This window comes from Chelonoidis abingdonii, chromosome 22 (assembly GCF_003597395.2).
Source record: "Chelonoidis abingdonii isolate Lonesome George chromosome 22, CheloAbing_2.0, whole genome shotgun sequence".
Lineage (NCBI taxonomy): Eukaryota > Metazoa > Chordata > Testudines > Testudinidae > Chelonoidis > Chelonoidis abingdonii.
Window position 1 is genome coordinate 30,783,818 of NC_133790.1, and position 21,796 is coordinate 30,805,613.

Below are 21,796 nucleotides of genomic sequence, written 5' to 3' on the forward strand. Positions count from 1 at the left end.
GTGGGGCAGCCCTGCAGTTTTCGGGTGCATCCCCACCCACGCCAGCTCCTGCCGCTGTCTGAGAGGTGATGGAGCAGCTGGATCTCCCAGTGCAAAGCCAGCCTGGGCACCAGCTCGCTGGTGTCCTGCGTGGGGAGGAGAGGGCCCTTACTGTGCTGCTTTCCATGCTGCAGGAGCAGGGCAGAGCATGTGGCACTGAGGACTGGGAGAAGGGGGGAGGATTTTGTCGTAAAGCTCCCAGTCAGCGCCCCAGGGTTTAACCTCCGGGCCTTCCAGAGGGTTTATTTTCTCCTGTGTCCTGGCTGTTGTTTGTGTTGCATTAGTGCCTTGAAGCTGTCCCGGGCACTGGCCAGGCCCCCGTTGTGTCAGGCGCTGTGCAAAAACAGACCAGCAAGAGTCCCTGCCCCAAAGGGCTTTCAGTGCCCCCTGGCCAGGCCAAGTCAGCCCCTACCACCCCATGCCTCTGCCCTACCCCCAGCCATCCATCCTCCTCCTCTTGTCTTCTCCTCCCAGAGACCTGGCCCCGCGGGACGTCTCCGGCACCTCGGACCCCTTTGCACGAGTTTCCTGGGATGGCCACGCTTTGGAGACAGCTGTGAGTAGAAGCATGCTCTCTGGCCTGGCTGCATGGGGGCAAGGGAGGGGACAGGGCTCCTTTTAGTTGCAATGCCAGTGGCACAAGGGGAAGGGCTCTGGGAGGGAAAGCCAGACCCCCCACTTCTTTCACTGGGACTCCAGGTGGTTTGCACTGTGTGCTAGTGACAGCTGAGAGAGCAGTGGGAAGTCTGCCTGTGTATCTCCAATCCATCAGTGTAGGATCTGAGCCCTGAATCCATCAGCCAGCCATGAAGGGAGCAGGACACGTGTGACTTGGGCTGGGCTGGGGCCTTGGAGCAGAGAGAACATGCTGCCTTCCCTGCACACAGCAAGTGAAAGGAAAGGGCTTAGGACCAGCCCCCGCCCCCAGCTGACACTTGGGGGGGGGGGGCGGGGGAAGAGCTCTCTTCCCAGACATATCTGTAGGTCAGGAGAGATGCAAGGCTGCAGAGGAGTGTGGCCTTCCCCAGCTCCCCCTTAGCTGTGTTAGGCGTTATGGAGATGGGAAGCCTGGGGCATCCTTGTGCTCTTGCACCATCCTTTGCCTCTCAGTGCAGTGGCAAGGAAATTGGGGCACTTACCCGTGGCGCACCGTCAGGAGTTGTGCAATTACTAAAGAATGCTGCAGTTCTTGTTTCTAAGGGATGTCTTCTCTGGCAGGAAAACTCCGGCTCTCCTCACTCTTTTGTTGCTGCAGCAGGTTTGCCCGCAGCTGAGTTTACGTGCCCATTTCACACCAGTCAAGTGTTTGCCAGAGAGCCTTTGGTTTTGTTCCCAACATTGTGTAACGCTGACAGGTCCCAGTCGTCGCCATTGAACCTGGGACTCTGGAGCTAAATGCATGAGCCTCTACCACATAAGCTAATAGCTGTGTGGCTGTTAGCTAAGGCTGTAGCGCAAACTCATTAATCTCTCTCTAAGTGGCCACTAGATGGGACAGAACACAACACCCAGGAGGTGTGTGGGTTACAATTGCTCTTGGCTTTTGCTGGAGCCTGTGCAGGGCCGCCCAGAGGATTCAGGGGGCCTGGGGTCTTTGGCAGCGGGGGGCCCCCGCTTCGGCGGTAATTCGGCAGTAGGGGGTCCTTCTGCTCCAGGATCCGCTGCCAAAGTGCTCCGAAGACCCGCAGTGGGGGCCCCCTGCCGCCAAATTACTGCCGAAGACCCGGAGCGGAAGAAGCTCCGGGGGCCCGGGCCCTGCAAGAGTTTTCCGGGGCCCCCGGAGCAAGTGAAAGACCCTGCTCCAGGGGCCCCGAAAAACTCTCCTGGGGGCCCCTGCAGGGCCGGGGCAAATTGCCCCACTTGCCCCCCCCCTGGGCGGCCCTGGCCCTGTGTCACACCCGTGTTGTCATGTCTCTTCCCCACCTGACTCCCCATTCCTCTCTGACATGCCACCTTTCTCTCTCCCCTTGCAGATCATTAAGAAGACTCGCTTCCCGCACTGGGATGAGGTGCTGGAGTTTGACCTGGAGGAGGAGGTGCCTGGGAAGGAATCCAAAGGGTCCCATGTGAGCGTGGAGGTGTGGGACTGGGACATGGTGGGGAAGAACGACTTCCTGGGACGGGTGAGCAGCTCCAGCCATCTCCTCAGTGCCTCCAGTGTGGGGGCTGGTGGCTCTGATCAGGGTGGGGGATGACAAGGGGATTCGAGCGGAGAAGGCCAATGGCACACAGGCCTGCTGCAGTCTCAAATCTCCTGCTGGCTTGTAAGGAGAGTGGATCCCTTTCTCAGCTGGTCAGTTTGATGTTGGGGGAGGCAAAATGACCTACCAGGCTGGTTTCCCAGTTCCTCTGTTGCTGTGCTCGTGGCCAGGGACAGGATGGGGTGTATGTGTGAGGCTGGTTCTAAGCCGCCCTTGCGCTTGCTGGATTCTGCCTGGCCTCTGGTGTAAATTAACATTGTCCCAGGGCTGCTCTAGTCATGCTTTGCTTTCCATGCCCCCTCCCCCATGGACTCTGGGAATAGCTGGAGAGCAGAACTGAGCCCTGATCTGCCCCTGTGCCCGTGGGCTGAGAACAGGGCTCGTGTAGGTCACGTACACCAGTTCTACCTCAGCAAGGAGACAGCTCTGGGGCCCTCCCCATGCTCTATGTAGTCTGCCAGAGTGGCAGAAGGGACTTTAGGGTGACTGAGAAACAAGTCCAAGGAGAAGAGGTCAGAGAGAGAGAGGAAAATGCTCAGGAATCATTGAGGGCGAAGGTACAGCTTGGAGATACGTGCAGGGTGCGTAATGCTGTGTCCTGACACCAGCCAGAATGAGCCGGCAGCTGAGACCTGAACCTGCTGCTCAGTTCACTTGATCCCCATGTCAGGGCAGTTCTGCCTGGCAGGGGAAGCAGAATCTGTCTGATTGCTATTCCACCGGGGGGTTAGCGGCTCAGCAAGGCTTGGGCCAACCTCCTGCCAGAAAAGCCAGCCAAGCAAGTGGGGGGAGAGGGCTTGTAACGATGCTGCCTTTGGTGGGACACTTCTGAGAGTGTCAGTTCAGGACAAATTGCTGAGAGCAGGGCAGTCGCAGGCCCAGGCTGGGGGTCCTTTGCACACCAAGGCAAACCAAACCAGCCAAACAGAGAGGACTTTGGTTTTACCGCACTGACTAACCACAAGTCACACAAGCAATTCCCAAGGCACTCCAGTTTCCCAGTATCACCACCAGTGCCACTCGTCCTGGGGATGAATAGTTATGAAAACCAACACCTCAGTAAAAGGAAAGAGGTTCTTCCGATCCCAAAGGACCAAGCCCCAGACCCAGGTCAATATACAAATCAGATCTTACCCACAAATCACACTGTTGCCAATCCTTTAGAATCTAAAATCTATAGGTTTATTCATAAAGGGGAAAAGATAGAGATGAGAGCTAGAATTGGTTAAATGGAATCAATTACGTACAGTAATGGCAAAGTTGTTGGTTCAGGCTTGTAGCAGTGATGGAGTAAACTGCAGGTTCAAATCAAGTCTCTGGAGTCCATCCACAGCTGGGATGGGTCATTCAGTCCTTTGTTCAGAGCTTCAGTTTATAAGTCCCTCCAGAGGCAAGAAGCAGGATTGAAGACAAGATGGAGGAGATGCAGCAGCCTTTTATAGGCTTTCTCTTGTGCGTGGAAACCTGTTGGTTCTCCTGTGCAAGATCATAGCAAGATGGAGTTTGGCATCACATGGGCAAGTCACATGTCCATGCATGACTCAGTTCTTTACAGGCCGAGGCCATTGTTTATATGTTAGTTTGGATGTTCCCAGGGCAACTCAGATGTGGATTGGCGTCTGCCAAAGTCCATTGTCAGTTAAATTTCTTGATTGGGCACTTACTGAGAATAGCCCCTTCTCAAGAAGCGGACCAAATGCTTCACTGAGGCTACTAAGAATCAAAACACATTCATATACAAGTACATAGCCAATATTCATAACTTCAGCTACAAAAATGACACACCCATACAGATAGCATGATCATAATCAGCAAATCATAACCTTTCCATAGACACCTCACACGACAACCTTTGTGCAATATTTGCTGCAAATATATAACAGTGGTTGCACCGATGATCTATACGGTTATAGTTTATGTCAATAACATCACAGGGCTTAACAGCTTTGTGAAAGGAAAAGGTTTTGCAGCTGTTCTTGGTGCGTGTGTTTGCGCTTGTTGGTGCCTCTGCCCTCCTGCCCCTTCAAGTGCCTGGGCCACCAAAGAGGCTAAGGGATCTATCACAGCTGCCAGGTGTGGGGGTCTAACTGCAGTGTAGACAGACTCCAAGGGGCATGGAGCAGTTTTCTGATGGCAGCCGCGGTTTCTAGTTATCTGACGGGTGTAAAGCCTGGTGCCAGGCGGGGAGCCCTCGGCCTGTGTCTGGGCCCTACTGTGCATCTTGCTTGGGTTTAGGTCCCTTTAGCCCCAGGATCCACTGCAGGGAGATCTGCATGCCTGACCCAGTAAACAAGCCCCATTTTAATTTGGGGGTCCCCTGTTTTGGTGCTGTGGGGCAGGGGGAGTTAGGGTGACCAGACATTCCAATAAAATCAGGACTGTCCCGATATTTAGATGTTTGTCCTGCATCCCAACCGATCTTTGGTCAGGACGCAATTTGTCCTGATATTTTGCTCCGCTGGCAGCACTCAGCTCTTTTTTTTCTCTGCCAGCGACCGCCCCCCCATGTGTCCCGATATTTTCTCCCTCTCATCTGGTCACCCTAGGGGGACTATAAGTGGAGAGTGGAATCCATTCAGCCTTCTGCTTCCAGGGCTGGAGCACGCTGGCTCCCCAGAGAGGCCGAGGGCTGGAGCACGCTGGCTCTGCAGAGGGCCTGGGGCTGGAGCACGCCGGCTCCGCAGAGGGGCCTGGGGCTGGAGCACGCCAGCTCCCCAGAGGGGCCCGGGGCTGGAGCACGCCGGCTCCCCAGAGGGTGCCGGGGCAGAGCCACTGAAGCGTGAGGCTGGACGTGCTCTAAGAGTCTGGCAGGAAAACAGCCTGGGGATGAACCACACTGGCAGCTAATGTGAGGGCTGGAGTTTTCCCACTATATCGCCAGGGGCTGGGAGTCGGGACAATGGGAAGAGGCTCCCCCGATACTGCAGTACTGCCCCCTGCTGTCAGCTCTTGTCCCTTTACTGTCCCTCTCTTTGTGTCCCACACAGGTTGAGTTCTCTCTGGACGCCCTTCAGAGATCCCCTGCCAAAGGCTGGTTCAGGCTCCTGCCCTTCCCCACCGCTGAGGAGGATGCTGGGTAAACAGTCAGCCTTGAGCTAGGGGCCATCATTAACCCCTGGGGGGAAGAGAAGGAGTGAACATGGCTCCTAGTCCCAGCTCTGGGAGAGGAACATGGAGCGTGGAGTAGTGGTTACACCAGGGCGCAGAGAGTCAGGATTCCCAGGTTCCATTTCCAACGTGGGGGGTGATGTATCTAGGTGCTTAGGTCAGGGGGCTGGGGTTCAGGACTCCTGGGTTCTATTCCCAGCTCTGTCATTGACTTGCATGCACATCTTGGGAAGGTCAGGCCCCTGCTCTGTGCCTCAGTTTCCCCAACTGTAAAATGAGGTTTAGTGATGTTCCCGTATGTGCACTCAGCATCTGCAGGGTGCTGAAGACGTTAAGGGGCTGTCTTTAAATGGAGTTAATATGGGCATTTTATTCCCTGCACCAGTCCCTTGAGCTATAGTAACACAAAAGCAAAGTGCCCAGGGTGCTGGGGCGCCAAACCCCACTGAGCTCTCGCTTGCCTCCCAGCACACCAGCGGGGCCTCTCATGAGCTCTAAGGTGAGCTAGTGGAGACTGGGGTCTTTGAGTCTGGGAGTGGATCAGGCACAGGAGGCACTGGGGCAGCAGAGGGATCCTCTGTAATGCGCTGCAATAGTCCAGCTCTGGGTGACCTCTCTCCGTGTTGCCATTCATCCTGCCTTGGAATAGGAGCTTGAAAGGCTTGGCTGGATCGATGGAAAGGTCGCTGGAGGTGCTGGTGCCAGCGTGATTCACCCACAGATCCCGTGCCAAGGCAGAGCAGTGGTAGGACAGGACTGTTCCTCCACTGGTGGAAGCACACCAGTGCCACGGGGTGGTGCTGGGCGGGGCACTGACTGCAGTAGTCGCAGCCCAACCAAGGGAAGGCTGAGGTTTTACCCTGGGCCACTGGGCTGGAAGGAAAGGAGAGCAGCAGAGGGGAAGAGGTTAAGGACAGAGGGAATCAGACTCATCTTGGGGGTTCTTGGCTCTGGGTTTTTGTTGGTACTGGCTGTAGATTCTGGTTGCTGTGCTGGAGGTCTGAGCTGGCTAGAACCAGGTTGCAGATACCGGCTCCCCCGTGCTGGTTTGCACTTATTCCACATACGCTTGCCCACGTGGGTGGTGTCTCGGGTGTTGTTGCAGAGGAAAGCTGGGGGCTCTGAGGCTGAAAGTCCGACTGGCTGAGGACAGGATCCTGCCCTCCATGTACTACCAGCCCCTGATTGAGCTCCTGGTGGAATCCATCCTGTGTCCTGCCGAGGTGCGTACCAGCCTGCCTGGCTCCTTGTGCATGGCCCCCTGACCGGGTCTGCATCCAAGCCATGTGCGGACAGCACACGCGAGGAGGAGGGTTGGGGGCGAATGGCAGGGCTGGGATGGGGGAGATGCGGGAAGGAGGGGAATGGGGGTTGGGGGAGATGGAAGGGAAGAGGGGAAGCAGTGGGCAGCCTCAGTTTACTTGCTAGTTCCCAGGCCCCTCACTCATGCCAGCAGGGGGATGTGAACGGTTCCTTGCTGCGGCAGTGTCTGTCCCCCAGCAGTAGGGTTGCCAACTTTCTAATCACACAAAACCAAACACCCTAGTCCCACCCCTTCCGTGAGGCCCTGCCCCCGACTCACTACATTCCCCCTCCCTTGGTGGCTCGCTCTCCCCCACTCACTTTCACTGGGCTGGGACAGGGGGATGGGTTGCAGAAGAGGGTGAGGGCGCCAGCTGGGGGTGCGGGCTCTGGGATGGGGCCAGAAATGAGAGGTTCAGCATGCAGGAGGGGGCTCTGGGCTGGGGGGTGGGGCAGAGGGATTCAGAGTGTGGGAAGGGGGTGCAGCTTGAGGCAGGGGGTTGGGGTGTGGGAGAGGGTGAGGGCTCTGGGGTGGGGCCGGGTATGAGGGGTTCAGGATGGGGAGGGGATCTGGGCTGAGGGTGCAGGCTCTGGGGTGCAGGAGGGGGCTCCAGGTTTGGCGGGGCTCAGGGCTGGGGGTTGAGGTGCAGGAGGGGGGATAGGCTCTGGGTTGGGGGTGTGAGCTCTGGGGTGGGCCGACGATTTGAGGTCCACGAGGGGAGGGCTCAGGGCTGGGGCAGGGGTTGGGGCTCAGGGTTGGGGTGCACACTTACCTTGGGCGGATCCCGGTTGGCGGTGCAGAGGGGCTAAAGCAGGCTACCTGCCTGTCCTGGCTCTGTGCTCCGTCCCAGAAGGAGCCAGCAGGTCCAGGTCCTATGCAAGAGGTGTGGGGGCAGGAGGCTCCATGGCATGTGCTGCTCTCACCCACAGGCACTGCCCCACCAGCTCCAGTGTGGAGCCAGTGCCCAGGCAGTGTGCGGAGCCTATGAGCCAGACCTGTTGGCCACTTCTTAGGCGCAGGGCAGTGCCCCAGGACAGGTAGAGGCTAGCCTGCCTTACCTCCTCAGCACCACCAACTGGGCTTTTAATGGCCTGGTCGGCAGTGCTGACCAGCGCCGCCAGGGTCCCTTTTCAACCGGACACCTGGTAACCCTACCCAGCAGTTGTGCCTGACCCCTCTATAGCAGCATTTCCTCCTTAGCCTGCACTTCATCTCCCGGCCTTACGACGTCCATCTGGGGCCTGCAATGATCTGTCCCTGGTAGCACTGAGCCACCTGCCAGCGCTGCCCAGGGACCTTTGCAACGGCATCGCCCCAGATGGCTCCGCAGGGGTGGGGTAGCACCCGACAGGCATGTTAATCTGGATGAAGATTCAAGCAGAGAGCAGCTGTCCCCCAGCCTGTATGCCTGTGTGCATGTGCACGTGGACATGTGTGGATGTGTGCACGTGCGTGTGTGGATGTGTGTGCTCGCAAACTTTTGACGTGTCACTGCTTTGAGGCCACAGTGGCAGGCAGCTGAGGCCCTGCCTGAATGGCTGGTCACCTGCTGCATATCACTGCCTCTGGCCAGGGCCTTTTGGGACCTAGGGGCCATCAGGGTGAGCCGGGGGTGGGGGGAGAGTCTGGTCCGTGGGTTGCTGTTAACACTGGGTTGTTAGGACAACAGCACAGGGTAGGTGGCAGAGATGGTGCAGGAGGTTCAATAGCCAGTGGCAGTGAGTCTTGGCTCCCTCCTTTTCCTGTCCTGGCCTCGCCCCCAGCCATGATTTCTCCACAGGGCTGTTCTGATTTCGCTGGCCCACCGGTGCCCTGGAGAGTCACGACACCCCTCTGGTGATGCAGCAGCCAGTCAGTGCCGGGGCAGCCTGGGGGTGGCTGTGAGCTCTCTGAGACGCCAGTCCCCTCTAGCTTGCTGGTAGTGCAGGCCGTGTGCTTGGGGTTGGAGGCCAGAGCCCTAGGTGCTCCTGGGCCTGGGCTTGCTCTGCCTTAGTGGCTGGGCTCCAGGGCACGCCCAGGCTCTGAGTACAGCAGCCAGCTCTCCTGGGGGTGCCAGGTGCTGCGAGCCCAGGCTCAATGACAAGCCCAGCCCAGCCCAGCCCTAGGGGCCGTGAAGTACAGGGGTAACAGTGGCACAGCTCCTGGGTGGGCTCCTCAAGCCACTACCCTGTGTCCTGCCAGCACCAGGCTTCAGCCATGGCTCTGGGGCTGCCCACTGACCAGCCAGCTTCCCGGCTGCCGAGTGCCCTCACACTGGCCTCACTTGGCCACTACACTGGAGATGATGGAGCCTCCTGCTGGCTTGATGCTGGGCTGCCCGGAAGCCAGTAGGATGCATCGGGACCATACACCTCTGTAGCACCCTGGCCTCGCCCAGGGCTACCTGCCCATGGAGTGAGATGTGCCCTCTGCCCTGCCCTGCAAACCATGGGAGGCAGGGAGAGCGCTTCTGGGGGCAGGAGGCAGTTTCAGGAGGGGCACGTGTTAGCTGGCAGCAGGCGGGCGCTCGTCCCTGGGGAAGGTGGAGAGGGTGGCAGGAGTAGGAGGAGCCCAGGCTGGAGCTGTAGACAGGGTCCTGTCCAGGGCCTTGGGGGTAAGGGACTGGCTCTGCTGCAGAGGGACAGGGAACTGGGGAAGAGGTGGGGTGCTCAGCTGAGCCTGTGGTCCTGCAGGTTCAGCCTGGCCACACGATCAGAATGGCCTGTCAGCTTCCATCCCTGCTGCACCCCACCCCTGTCTGAAAGCTTCCTCCTGGGATGGGGGCCAGAGACAGACCCTCCTGGTGTGTGGGGGCACAGCGGGTCCAGGGGGAAAAGAGGATCTCCCTGTGTGGGGCACAGGGATCCCACTTGATGTGGAGCAGAGAGGGCTCTGGGGTTGGGGCGTGCAGAGGAGCCCTACTTGGTGTGGAGCAGAAAGGGCTCTGGGGTTGGGGCATTCAGAGGGGCCCCGCTTGGTGTGGGGCAGAGGGAGCTCCGGTGAGGGAACTCTGGGGGTCTCCCTGGGTGGGGGAGATGCATGCTGGCCAGACAGCATCGCTGTCCTGCTGTGTGCCAGGAGAAGGACGTCAGCCCGCTGGCCTTGCTGGAGGAGATCAGCTCAGTGGAGAGCCGGCAAGACGTGGCCACGAAGCTGGTGAAGATCTTCCTGGGACAGGGCCTGGCGGTGCCCTTCCTGGACTACCTCAACCTGCGGGAGGTGACCAAGACCAGTAAGTGCTGCTCCACAGGCCTGGTGGTGAGAGCCTGGCCCAGTGCCTTCCCCAGGGGCCTGCTCGTCATTGGCAAAGCTCATGGCACTGGGCATTGCTGTGAAGTGCCAAGGCCTGGACTGAGGGAGCTCCCAAAGTGATCTGGGGTGCTCCATATGGAGGGCACCCGCTGCTGCTTGCCTGATGTTTGGGGCAGGGGGTTCCTGTGCCACACCTAGACCAGGAAATCTGGAGGGGGGGTAATCGAACATCCGTTGAGCCCATTTCCACACCTTGCCTAGCACCCAGGTACCAGTTAGTATCGATACCGAGGTGCCTGTGACACTAGTCCCAGTCAGCGACAGTACCTGTGGCCCTAGGTACCAGCTGGCAGTGGTACCTGCCTGCCCCTGTGCATTTCTCTGAGCACTCATCTCTTGGGCCTCCCTTGAAATCACAAGCAAAAGACCTATCTGAACTGAGCCCACCCTCCAACACCAAGACAAGATTTTAAATTCAGACTGGCCTCGGGAACCCCAAACAAAGGGGGGCAGGAACTCCCACCCCTCTCTATCCAAAGGGCAGGGCCTGCTTCCCTCTCTCCCTCTCCTGATCTCAAGTCTGCAGTCACATGGCGACTGGGGGAGTAGTGGTGGTGGGGAGAAGCTACCAAGATCTCCTGCCCCCTTCCAAGTGTTCCAGGCCACAGATAGACTTTGCTTCAAACTGGGAGCCAGTCACCTGGGTTTCCTGTCATAACTCCCTGATTGGCTCCTCTCCTCACCGTAGCATCCTTCTCTTGGTCCTAATGTGCCTTTGTGTTTCCATGGAAACCCCAGGCTGCCTGGTTTGGAGGCAGGGAGTGGCAGGAGAATGGGATATGGACCAGAAATGCTCTGATCAAACATGGGTTCTGATACTTGGCAACATTTGGGAGCTGGAAATGGGAAGGTTTAGGGCAGCAACATAGGAGATAGGTCTCCACACTGAAACTCAATGGGGCAAGGAGAGTGAAGGGTCAATATGTGTGGAAACAAACTCCTCCCCACTCATTAGGAGCAGCTGGTGTGAGACAAGCATGGTAGATGGCACCATGGGACAGTATGACCTAGTGGATAGAGCACTGGATTGGGAGTCAGGACACCTGGATTCTGTTCCTGGCTTTGCCACGGACTTGCTGGCTGCCCCGTGCCGTGCCTCAGTTTCCCCTCCCACCCTTTGCATGTCTTGTCTATTTACAGTGGGACACAGGGACTCTTTCCCATTCTGTGTCTGTACAGAGCCTAGCACAAAATGGTTCCTAGCTCAGCTAGGGTCTTTAGGCCCCACCATAAAACAAATAAGAATTATGATGACTTCACCCCCAGGTATTTGAAATCTGGTTCCATGTGTAATGATTGTACTTTCTCTGTAATGAGCTGGACCAAACTCTACATCCCAGCCCTACTGAGCTTTGCGCGGTTTGTGATCTAGATCAGAACTGCATGTCTGGAGCCACCATTGGGTGAAAGTTCCCCTGTCACTTTGTGAACATTCATAGGGGAAAATCTGCAACATCCTGTGACCCTAGCACAAGTGAGCATTGGCAGCCATGGCAATAGGTACCAGGGAGTATGGGTACCACTGGGTATTAGGGCCTAGGTGCCCCTAGCCCTGGATACCGGTGGGGATCAGCATCTAAGGTCCCCGGGGCCCTGGATACCAGTGGGGATCAGTGTCTAAGGTAACCCTGGCCCTGGATACTGGTGGAGATCAGTGTCTAAGGTCCCCGGGGCCCTGGATACCGGTGGGGATCAGTGTCTAAGGTAACTCTGACCCTGGATAATGGTGGGGATCAGTATCTAAGGTAACCCTGGCCCTGGATACTGGTGGAGATCAGTGTCTAAGGTCCCCGGGGCCCTGGATACCGGTGGGGATCAGTGTCTAAGGTAACTCTGACCCTGGATAATGGTGGGGATCAGTATCTAAGGTAACCCTGGCCCTGGATACCGGTGGGGATCAGTGTCTAAGGTCCCTCTGGCCCTGGATACCGGTGAGGATCAGTGTCTAAGGTCCCAGGGGCCCTGGATACCGGAGGGGATCAATGTCTAAGGTAACCCTGACCCTGAATACCGATGGGGATCAGTGTCTAAGGTCCCTGGGGCCCTGGATGCTGGTGGGGATCAGCGTCTAAGGTCCCCGTGGCCCTGGATGCCGGTGGGGATCAGCGTCTAAGGTAACCCTGGCCCTGGATACCGGTGGGGATCAGTGTCTAAGGTCCCCAGGGCTCTGGATACCGGTGGGGATCAGTGTCTAAGGTCCCCGGGGTCCTGGATACTGGTGGGGATCAGTGTCTAAGGTCCCCGTGGCCTTGGATACTGGTGGAGATCAGTATCTAAGGTCCCCCTGGCCCTGGATACTGGTGGGGATCAGTGTCTAAGGTTCCCAGGACTCTAGTATCAGTGGTATTGGTTCCATCAGGTCTAGCGTGGGAGCTACTCCAAGGCAGTGCTTCTTGTCAGAGCAGATGTAGTGACTGGGGTGTGCCTCGGGCTACCTGCCTGTACCTACAGGAGGAAGCAATCGGGTTGGGCTTGGCCCAGCTCCAGCACCAGTGCAGTGAATTGCTTGGCATCTGCCCAGGACTGAGCTCGCGGCCTGGCTACGTGGCAGGGAGAGAGGCTGTTTAGAGAAACTCTCGTGGTGGGAATGGACTAAATTAAAGGCCGAATTCCCAGTCATTCCTCTCCTGCCCTTGGGGCAGGGATAGAGGGGTGGGGGAAGATGACTTTAAGCTATCTTTGGGCTCCTTGTATTCTGGCGCCTGCCCAGCTCCCAGTGCAACCGTGGCAGCCAGTGCATAGCTATAGCACTGGCCACCCTGCTCACACCCCCTTGTAGCCCTTACGCCATCCTACTTGGCCAGGGAGGCCACATACGCAGGGGAGTTCTCAGGCTTCAGAGTCCAAGGGCCTTAGTGTGGCCGGGGTCTCTTCCCTGGGAGCAGCCTTCCAAGGTAAGAGCCAGGGCAGGGTTCTTGTCTCCATTTGCTATCTCCTCGCCTCATGCTGGCTCTCCAGGGCATTGTCCCCCTTGCACATGGTGACACGGCTGCATCTCTGCTGGGATCCTCATGCATGTCTCCCCCGCTCTCACCTGAGGGGCAGCCCCCAGTCCCATGCTCTGCCCACCCCGGGCAGCCCCCTTGCCTCCAGAATCCTTCCTGCACATGCAGAGAATAGCTGCTCCATTTCCCCACCGTGCTCAAGCCATTCAGCTGGCTCCTCATTATTTCAGGATCCAGCATTTGTCTCTCCACCTCCTCACAACCCCAGCCTCTCTGCCTCTGCTGGTGTGAGCGCCTTCTCCCCCACAACTTCTGCTGCCTGAAGCAGCCTGCCTGTCTCCACCCCCTCTTCTTCCCGATCTCCCTTGGAAACCCATCTGCTCCCTGCTGCTGGCACCTCAGTCTCTCTGTCCCTGTACTGCTGGCCAGAGGGATGAAGGTTCTGACAACATCTTTGCACCTACCCCTCAGCTGTGTCTAGCTGATGTCATGTGCTGTTCACTGTCTGGTGCTGTTTAGCCCTGCAGTGCACTGTGGGATGGCGGTTGTGTGAAAGGCACTGTGAAAATGCAATGTGACACAGGTCCCAGCTGGGTTATAAATCCATTTTCTTTGCTTCCAGCTGATCCGAACACACTCTTCCGCTCCAACTCCCTGGCCTCCAAATCCATGGAGCAGTTTATGAAGGTGAGTGTGGTGGAGAGTGTCTCAGTGAATTCTGGGAAAGCAGGTGTTAGCAACTCTGATCTGTGCCGTACCTCAGCATGCTAACGGCCCCTCTTCCATCCTCTTCCCTGTGTGGCCTGTGAAATAACACCATGAGAAAAGTCACATGCTGGTCCGAGCACAGAGCTGGGAGCCAGGAACTCCTGGCTAGTTCAGATTCCAATTGTGGTGGCCTCAGGCAAATATCTCTGTGTTCTTGTCTGCTAATATTGATCTGTCAGGGGTGTGCACTGGCCATGAGAAGGGCCTCAGAATGGCTAAATTTGGGGGTTTGTCTTCACTAGACTCTTGTGTCTCCAGGTAATTGATTGCCAATGAGTGTGGGGTAGTTAACACCTTTGTGAAAACACCCCACACATTTCATCCTGGCTACAAATGTTTGTTCTTTACCCCAGGGATCACAGGGCTTAATGGGCAAAAAGTCTAGTGAAGATAGACCCTGAAGTGTTTATTAAGGGCTTATCTACACATACAGCTGCACCACGGCAGTGCGTCTGGTGACCATGCTCTCTGCTGAAGGGAGATCAGCATAATAAACCACCTCTGCAAGGGGCGGGAGAAGCTGTTTTACCCTGAGGCCACCCTTGGAGGGATGAAGAGTGCTGATCTCCGGTGAGCACTGTAGGGGCCAGGATTTCCTGGTGAGGTAACCATCATGCATCAGTTCTCTTTCTGTAAAGCCTCCCACTCTGGCAGTGAGAACAAAACTGTTCTCTACCTCCCCACTGCCATCCACAAAGAGAGCTGTGGCACCCCTTTCAGAGGCGCTGTCTGTGCCAAGGGGATCCCCTGGCAACCAGCTTTCTGCATCAGAGGATGGGAAGCACCGTTCCTTACAGCTCCAAGAGGGAGTGCTAGAGAGTGATATGAGGCTTCAACAATCTCCTAGAAAGCAGGCTAGGGTGAAACCTGGGGCTTGTCCCTTGGGTCGCAGAACCTGTAACGAGTGGCACTCTCCAATCGCTCCTCCTCATCTCTCCTCTCTGTATTGTTCATCCTTCCTAAATTAGCTGTTACCACTCAAGAAAGAGATCTTGGAATCACAGTGGATAGTTCCCTGAAAATGTCCACCCAGTGAGCAGCAGCAGTCAAAAAAAGTGAACAGAATGTTGGGAATCATTAAGAAAGGGATAAATAATAGGACAGAAAGTATCATATTGCCTCTATATAAATCTATGGTACACCCATACCTGGAATACTGTGTGCAATTCTGGTCACTCCATCTCAACAAAGATATGTTAGAATTGGAAAGGGTTCAGAGAAGAGCAATTAAAATGATTAGGGGCGTGGAACAGCTTCCACACGATGAAAGAGAAAAAAGTGGGATTGTTCAGTTTAGAAAAGAGATGACAGGGGAGGGGATATGATAGAGGTCTATAAAATCATGCCTGGTGTGGAGAAATTAAATAAGGATGTGTTATTTTCTCCTTTTCATAACATAAGAACTAGGGGTCATCAAATGAAATGAATAGGCAGCAAGTTTAAAACAAACAAAAGTAAGTGCTTCTTCACACAACACACAGTCAACCTATGGAACTCACTGCCAAAAGCGAAGGCCAACAGTGCAACTGGATTCAAAAAAGAATGACATAAGTTCCTGGACAGGTCCATCAATGGCTATTAGCCAAGATGGGTAGGGATGAAACCCCATGCTCCAGGTGTCCCTAAGTCTCTGACTGCCAGATGCTGGGATTGGACGACAGGGGATGGATCACTTGATAATTGCCCTGTTCTGTTCACTCCCTCTGAAGCATCTGGTATCCCATTGCCAGAGACTGGATACTGAGCTAGAAGGACTATTAGTCTGACCCAGTCTGGCCTTTCTTTCTTTCTTTTATCCTCCCTGTCCCATTCCTGAGTTCTTCCTTCCGTCTTGCTTCCCCCATTCTCTCTCATCCCCTTCCCACGCCCCTCCACCATTCCTCCATTTTCTGCTGTCTCTGCAGGTAGTTGGGATGCCCTATCTCCATGAGGTCCTGAAGCCAATCATAAACCGGATCTTTGAGGAAAAGAAGTACATCGAGTTGGATCCATGTAAGATTGAGCTGAACCGGACCAGGTGAGTGTGAAAGCAGAGGGAATCCATGCCAGGGCCTGCTGGGATAAATCTGTAATGACGCCAGTGGCTGCAGCGGAGTGGGTCCGTGTCCGTGTTGCCAGAGCTGAGACCAGGATCTGCCCATAGCACCATCCGTTTGGGGGAAACCCCAGTGCACCCTTCCCCAAACAGTACTGATCTCCTGGGGAGGCAAACTGCTAAAGGTAAATCTCACACATCAAATTGGGTCTGATCGAGATGAGGACAGCAAGGTGCCAGCTGGCACTGGAAGCCTTGGGATGCTGGCAGCATCCTGCCTGATATAGGACATTCTCTCTTGACTGAGCTGAGTAACTAGATCAAGGCAGCATTCTGAGAAAGTGAGGGGCCAGTGATGCACATGGTACCTGACTGCAATGCTGGTGATCTCTAGTGTGAGTGCCGTACTCTGAGCAGCCTGAGGCTTGATAGCTTCTTCTGGGCTGGGATTTGTGTTAGCAGTGAGCCCTCTGCTCCCTGTGCTGAGATGGGAACACAGTGGGCTCGGGCTGCGGCGTATGCCCTCCTTTATCATCTCGCTTCTAGCTGATGCTCTTGTCTCACACACATTTCCTGGGAGTCCCTCAGCCTGGGGCCTGCCAAGCAGCAGATCCGCTGTAGAGATCTGTTATTTCAGAAGGTGGAGAAAGCTACTGGGGAGAGGCTGTTCTACATTTGATTTTGACAAACAGGGAGGATCGGGTTGAGAATTTGAAAGTGGAAGGCAGCTTGGGTGAAAGTGATCACGAAATGGTAGAGTTCATGATTCTAAGGAATGGTAGGAGGGAGAACAGCAAAATAAAGACACTGGATTTCAAGAAGGCGACTTTAGCAAACTCAGGGAGTTGGTCGTAAGATCTCATGGGAAGCAAGTCTAAGGGGAAAAACAATTGAAGACAGTTGGCAGTTTTTCAAAGAGACGTTATTAAGGGCACAAGAGGCAGGGCCGGCTCTAGTTTTTTGCCACCCCTGAAATTGTGCAGCCCCAAGCACAATTGCCTAGAGTGGGCCCTGACAAGAGCAAACTAACCCACTGCATAGGAAAGATAGGAAGTCTGGCAAGAGAGCACCCTGGCTTAACCAGGAGATCTTCAATGATCTAAAAATCAAAACAGTCCTACAAAAAGTGGAAACAATGTCAACGTACAAAGGATGAATATAAACAAATAACACAAGTATGTAGGGACAAAATTAGAAATGTCAAGGCACAAAATGAGATCAAACTAGCTAGGGACGTAATGGGAAACAAAACACTCCACGAATACATTAGCAGCAAGAGGAAGACCAAGGACAGGGTAGACCTGTTACTCAAAGCGGGGGTGGGGGGAAACAATAACAGAAAATGTGGAAATGGCAGAGGTGCTTAATGACTTCTTTGTTTCGGTTTTCACCAAGAAGGTTGCTGGTGATTGGACGTCTAACGCAGTGAATGCCAGTGAAAATGAGGTAGTATCAGAGGCTAAAATAGGAAAAGAACAAGTTAAACTTTACTTAGACATTAGATGTCTTCAAATCACCAGGGCCTGATGAAATGCATCCTAGAATACTCAAGGAGCTGACCCAGGAGGTAGCTGAGCCATTAACGATTATCTTTGAGAAGTCGTGGAAGACAGGAGAGATTCCAGAGGACTGGAAAAGGGCAAATCTAGTGCCAATCTATAAAAAGGGAAATAAGGACAACCCGGGGAATTACAGACCAGTCAGTGTAACTTCCGTACCTGGAAAGGTAATGGAGCAGATAATTAAGCAACCAATTTGCAAACATCTAGAAGATAATAAGGTGATAAGTAACAGTCAGCATGGATTTGTCAAGAATAAATCAAGTAAAACCAACCTGATAACTTTCTTTGACAGATAACAAGCCTTGTGGATAGGGGGAAGTGGTAGATGTGATCTATCTTAGTGAGGCTTTTGATACTGTCTTGCATGACCTTCTCATAAACAAACTAGGGAAATGCAACCTAGATGGAGCTACTATAAGGCGAGTGCAAAACTGGTTGAAAAACCTTTCCCAGAGAGTAGTTATCAGTGGTTCACAATCATGCTGGAAGGCCATAACGAGTGGGGTCCCACAGGGATCAGTTCTGGGTCTGGGTCTGTTCAATATCTTCATCAATGATTTAGATAATATCATGGAAAGTCCACTTATAAAGTTTGCAGATAATACCAAGCTGGGAGGGGTTCCAAGTGCTTTGGAGGGTAGGATTAAAATTGAAAATGATCTGGACAAACTAGAGAAATGGTCTGAAGTAAATAGGATGAAATTGAATAAGGACAAATGCAAAGTGCTCCACTTAGGAAGGAACAGTCAGTTCCACACATACAAAATGGGAACTGACTGCCTAGGGAGGAGCACTGTGGCAAAGGATCTGGGGGTCATAGTGAACCACAAGCTAAATATGAGTCAACAGTGTAAGACTGTTGCAAAAAAAGCAAATATCTTCTGGGATGTATTAGCAGGACTATTATAAGCAAGTCACGAGAAGTAATTCTTCCACTCTACTCTGTGCTGATTAGGCCTCAACTGGAGTATGTTGTAGGTGCCACATTTCAGGAAAGAGGTGGGCAAACTGAAAAAGTTACAGAGAAAGCAACAAAAATGAGTAAAACATGACCTATGAGGGAAGACTGGAAAAACTGGCTTTGTTTAGAATGGAAAAGAGAAGACTGAGAGGGGACATGATAACACATTTCAAGTACACCTCTACCTCGATATAACACTGTCCTCGAGAGCCACAAAATCTTACTGCATTATAGGTGAAACTATGTTATATTGAACTTCCTTTGTTCCACCGGAGTGCGCAGCCCCGCCCCCCCCGGAGCGCAGCTTTACTGTGTTATATCCAAATTCGTGTTATATCGGGTCGTGTTATATCGAGGCAGAGGTGTACATAAAAGGTTGTTACAAGGAGGAGGGAGAAAAATTGTTCTTCTTAACCTCTGAGGATAGGACAAGAAGCAATGGGCTTAAATTGCAGCAAGGGAGGTGTAGGTTGGACATTAGGAAAAACTTCCTGTCAGGGTGGTTGAGCTCTGGAATAAATTGCCCAGGAAAGTGGTGGAATCTCCATCATTGGAGATTTTTAAGAGCAGGTTAGACAAACACCTGTCAGGGATGCTCTAGATAATACTTAGTCCTGCCATGAGTGCAAGGGACTGGACTAGAAGACCTCTTGAGGTCTCTTCCAGTTCTGTCATTCTAAGATCTGTCAAGGGGAGCTGTGATTGGTGCTGCTGTGGGGCCTGGCATGTGGGATTGGCGCTCACGTTGCATTGGGTTAGGATAACCATTGTGGGGGCACTGCCATGGTTACGTGGATTGTGGAGGCACCAAGGTTGCTCTAGGCCAGGGCTTCCTGCCATAGTCTTAGGCCAAGTATGGACCCCAGAGCAGAGTGAAGGGGCTGGGCTGGCACCGGGTAGCTGGGCTGGAACATGTGAGGGTCCAGCAGTGAGTGAGAGGATGGGGGGAACTCGATGCCTTGGTGCGCGCATGGGGGAGCTGGGGGGAGCTGAGAGGAGAGCACAGGTGCGAGCGGTGTCGCTGGCTCGGGTATGGGTGGGAGGTTGTGCGTGTTCCAATTAGAAATGGCAAACCAGGAAAACAGTGACACATGGAAGCTGCTGTAATTTGCGGTTCGTTTTTCCCACTTAACAGTGCTAATTAAAGCAGAGAAAAGTGAGTCTGAGAAGTGATTTATGCCTCTAAAAATAACTCAGTAGCATGTGAATGGCCTCTGGGGGCCATACACACAGGCAGGGCAGCATCCCCCCAGCCAGGGAATTGTGATAGACTCTTGGGTTGCAACTTTGAGGTCACCTCACTCCCCCTTCTTCTGCTGCCATGCTGAGACTTGAGGGGGAAGGAGAAGAAATGAACCCTTTGTCTTCCAGTGCCTGTGGCATGAACTCCCCTTCTCCCAGAGGGTCATCCAGGTGACTCGGGAGGGGCCCATCTTCTCAAAGACCACGTGGCCCAGATAGACCAGAGCAGCTCCCACCCCTGGGCGCTGGCAGTGGGAGTTCAGCCTTTCTCTGGAGGGGAAGGCTGTTCTGAGCAGGCTGCAGCAGTGCTTGCTGGCATGTGTTGCAATGTCGGGCTGTTGCTCTGTCCTGAGAGGAGATGGGTGCTGGGTTCTGCCCAGCCTTCCTTTCATCGCGATCCCTGGGCTGCTGGCTCAGCCCTTCCCAGCTCAGCTGCAGCCTAGAGGCCTGTCTAAAAGGAGCAGGCAGGTCTCAGCCCAGCCACTAGAGGGCAGGGCTCAGCCCTTATCAGTAGCGATCAGCCTCCCCACAGAGCTGGGCTGGAGGAGTGGGGCAGTGTGTGGGGGAGTTCGCCCTGCACCTGCATCTGGTCTTGGTAAACTGCAGTTTCTGCTTTCCAGCGCCATCAGGCTAGCACTGAATTGACTCAGTGCCCATTCGAGGAGCCTGCCAGGGGCAAGCTGGTGCTGCAGGCTGCTGGGGTGTGGGAGGAGCTGGGTCTCTGGAGAGCTGAGTGCATCGCTGAACTAGCCCACGGACCACTGCTTCTGGGGAGAGGTGAAGGGCGAGGGATTGCCTCCTTCCTGGGGCGGAGCACAGGGCAGCAGTGGGAGGCAAGGATCTTGCTTGCTGAGCACCTGGTTACTGACTGCAGGGTTATCGGGGGTTGATTCTCCTGATAAAAATGGCCCCCTAGCCCTGTCCCCAGACATGTCTGTCATGGGGGGAGGACTCACCCAGCCCCATTGCCATGGGGGAGGCTGGCACAGGAGGGGGGTTATTGTGGGTATTTAGGGTGTGCTAAGCACTGATTAGCTATAAGTAAAGTCCGGGGAGTGTCTAAGCCATTCACCCCGCAGCATGATGGGTGGCCTCCAGGACCCCAGAGCCTGTGGAGGGAGCGGCTGCATCTGTGCCTGAGCAGTTCTCCACCAGTGAGAGGCACAGGCAGGTCTGTAGATTATTGACTCCCACAATCTGCCCAGTGTGATGACCCCACCTCAGCAGGGGAATGGAGCCTCTGAGTCCAGCAGAGTCTCCTTGCACCTGAGCCAGTGGGCTCCTACAGTGTCCTCACCCCTGCTGGCTTTCCCGGATCCAAACCCAAAGGCATCATGCTTGGCTTTCCCTGCGCAACCTCGAGCTCTCCTGGAACCCCACAAGCCAGCCCAGTCCTCCTCCCAGGATTTCCCCTGAAGTCAAGACAGTGACATTCCCAGGAGAGAGACAGCTCATGCTGGTTGCTAAGCAACACCTTGTCAGGGATGCTGGAGCAGAGAGGAGGCTGCTAATCCTTGATGAATGGTACACAAGGCCTGTGTCATCAGGGAGTTGCCCCGCCATGGTGATTCTCCATCTCTGTGCTGTGCTGGCCACATCCAGCAGGGTGTCTATTGGGGGATGGGGGCTTATGGGACTCAGGAACAAGGCCCTTAGGGCATCCAGAGTACATTCTTGGTGACATCAGTATGAATGGATTTCAGCCACAGGTGCAAGGCAAATGCAAATGACAGTCTTGTGCCCGTGACACGATGGAGTTTACTGAGCTGGGTGTGGGCCAGGGGCAGGAAAGCCCAAAGCTGAATGCCGTGCTGGTGGACTAGACGTACAGACACACAGTGAGAGGCAGCAGGTAGTCCTGCCCCCCAGACAAGGCAGGATTGCCCCAGCTTAGCCAAGAAGGTGCACAGGTTTGCCCAAAGTCACAGAGCAGATCTGCAGTCAGCTGCTGACTCTGACTCCCAGCCCAGTGCCTTGCTCCCTCTCTCAGGGTCAGAATTGCTTCTGATGATCCATGTGCCAGCCAGGTGGGAGGGGCCAGCTGCACAGTCCTCTGGGGAGAGGAGTTGCTGGGGGGCCCTGCTTTGATCTCTCAAAATGGACCGTGCAGATGAGTGAGGCCCACGCAAGCCTTTTGAGTTTGAAGGCAGGATTTGCAGCGCCCAGCCTCGCTCTAAGCAAAGGGTCACTCTGACCAGAACTGCAGAGTGTAGGCTGCAGGGCTAGGATTGGCTTTGGGAGCTCATTGTGCTCCAAGTGTTCTGCACTAGCAAGACAAAGGGGTTCCCTGGCCTCAGAGCTGTTGCATGCTTGAACCTGGCTGCCAGGGAACCCAGTTCTT

At 54.7% G+C, this 21,796-nt stretch overlaps 1 protein-coding gene across 1 annotated transcript in view; it reads left to right on the top strand.

The window, feature by feature from the left end:
- Nucleotides 1-21,796, top strand: part of RASAL1 (RAS protein activator like 1) — a 107,162-nt gene that overhangs the window by 47,820 nt on the left and 37,546 nt on the right. Inside the window, 7 exon segments of the mRNA XM_075060097.1 lie at nt 514-595; nt 2,013-2,162; nt 5,228-5,316; nt 6,454-6,571; nt 9,709-9,862; nt 13,510-13,574; nt 15,560-15,672. Of these exon segments, the coding sequence (XP_074916198.1) occupies nt 514-595; nt 2,013-2,162; nt 5,228-5,316; nt 6,454-6,571; nt 9,709-9,862; nt 13,510-13,574; nt 15,560-15,672 (771 nt within the window).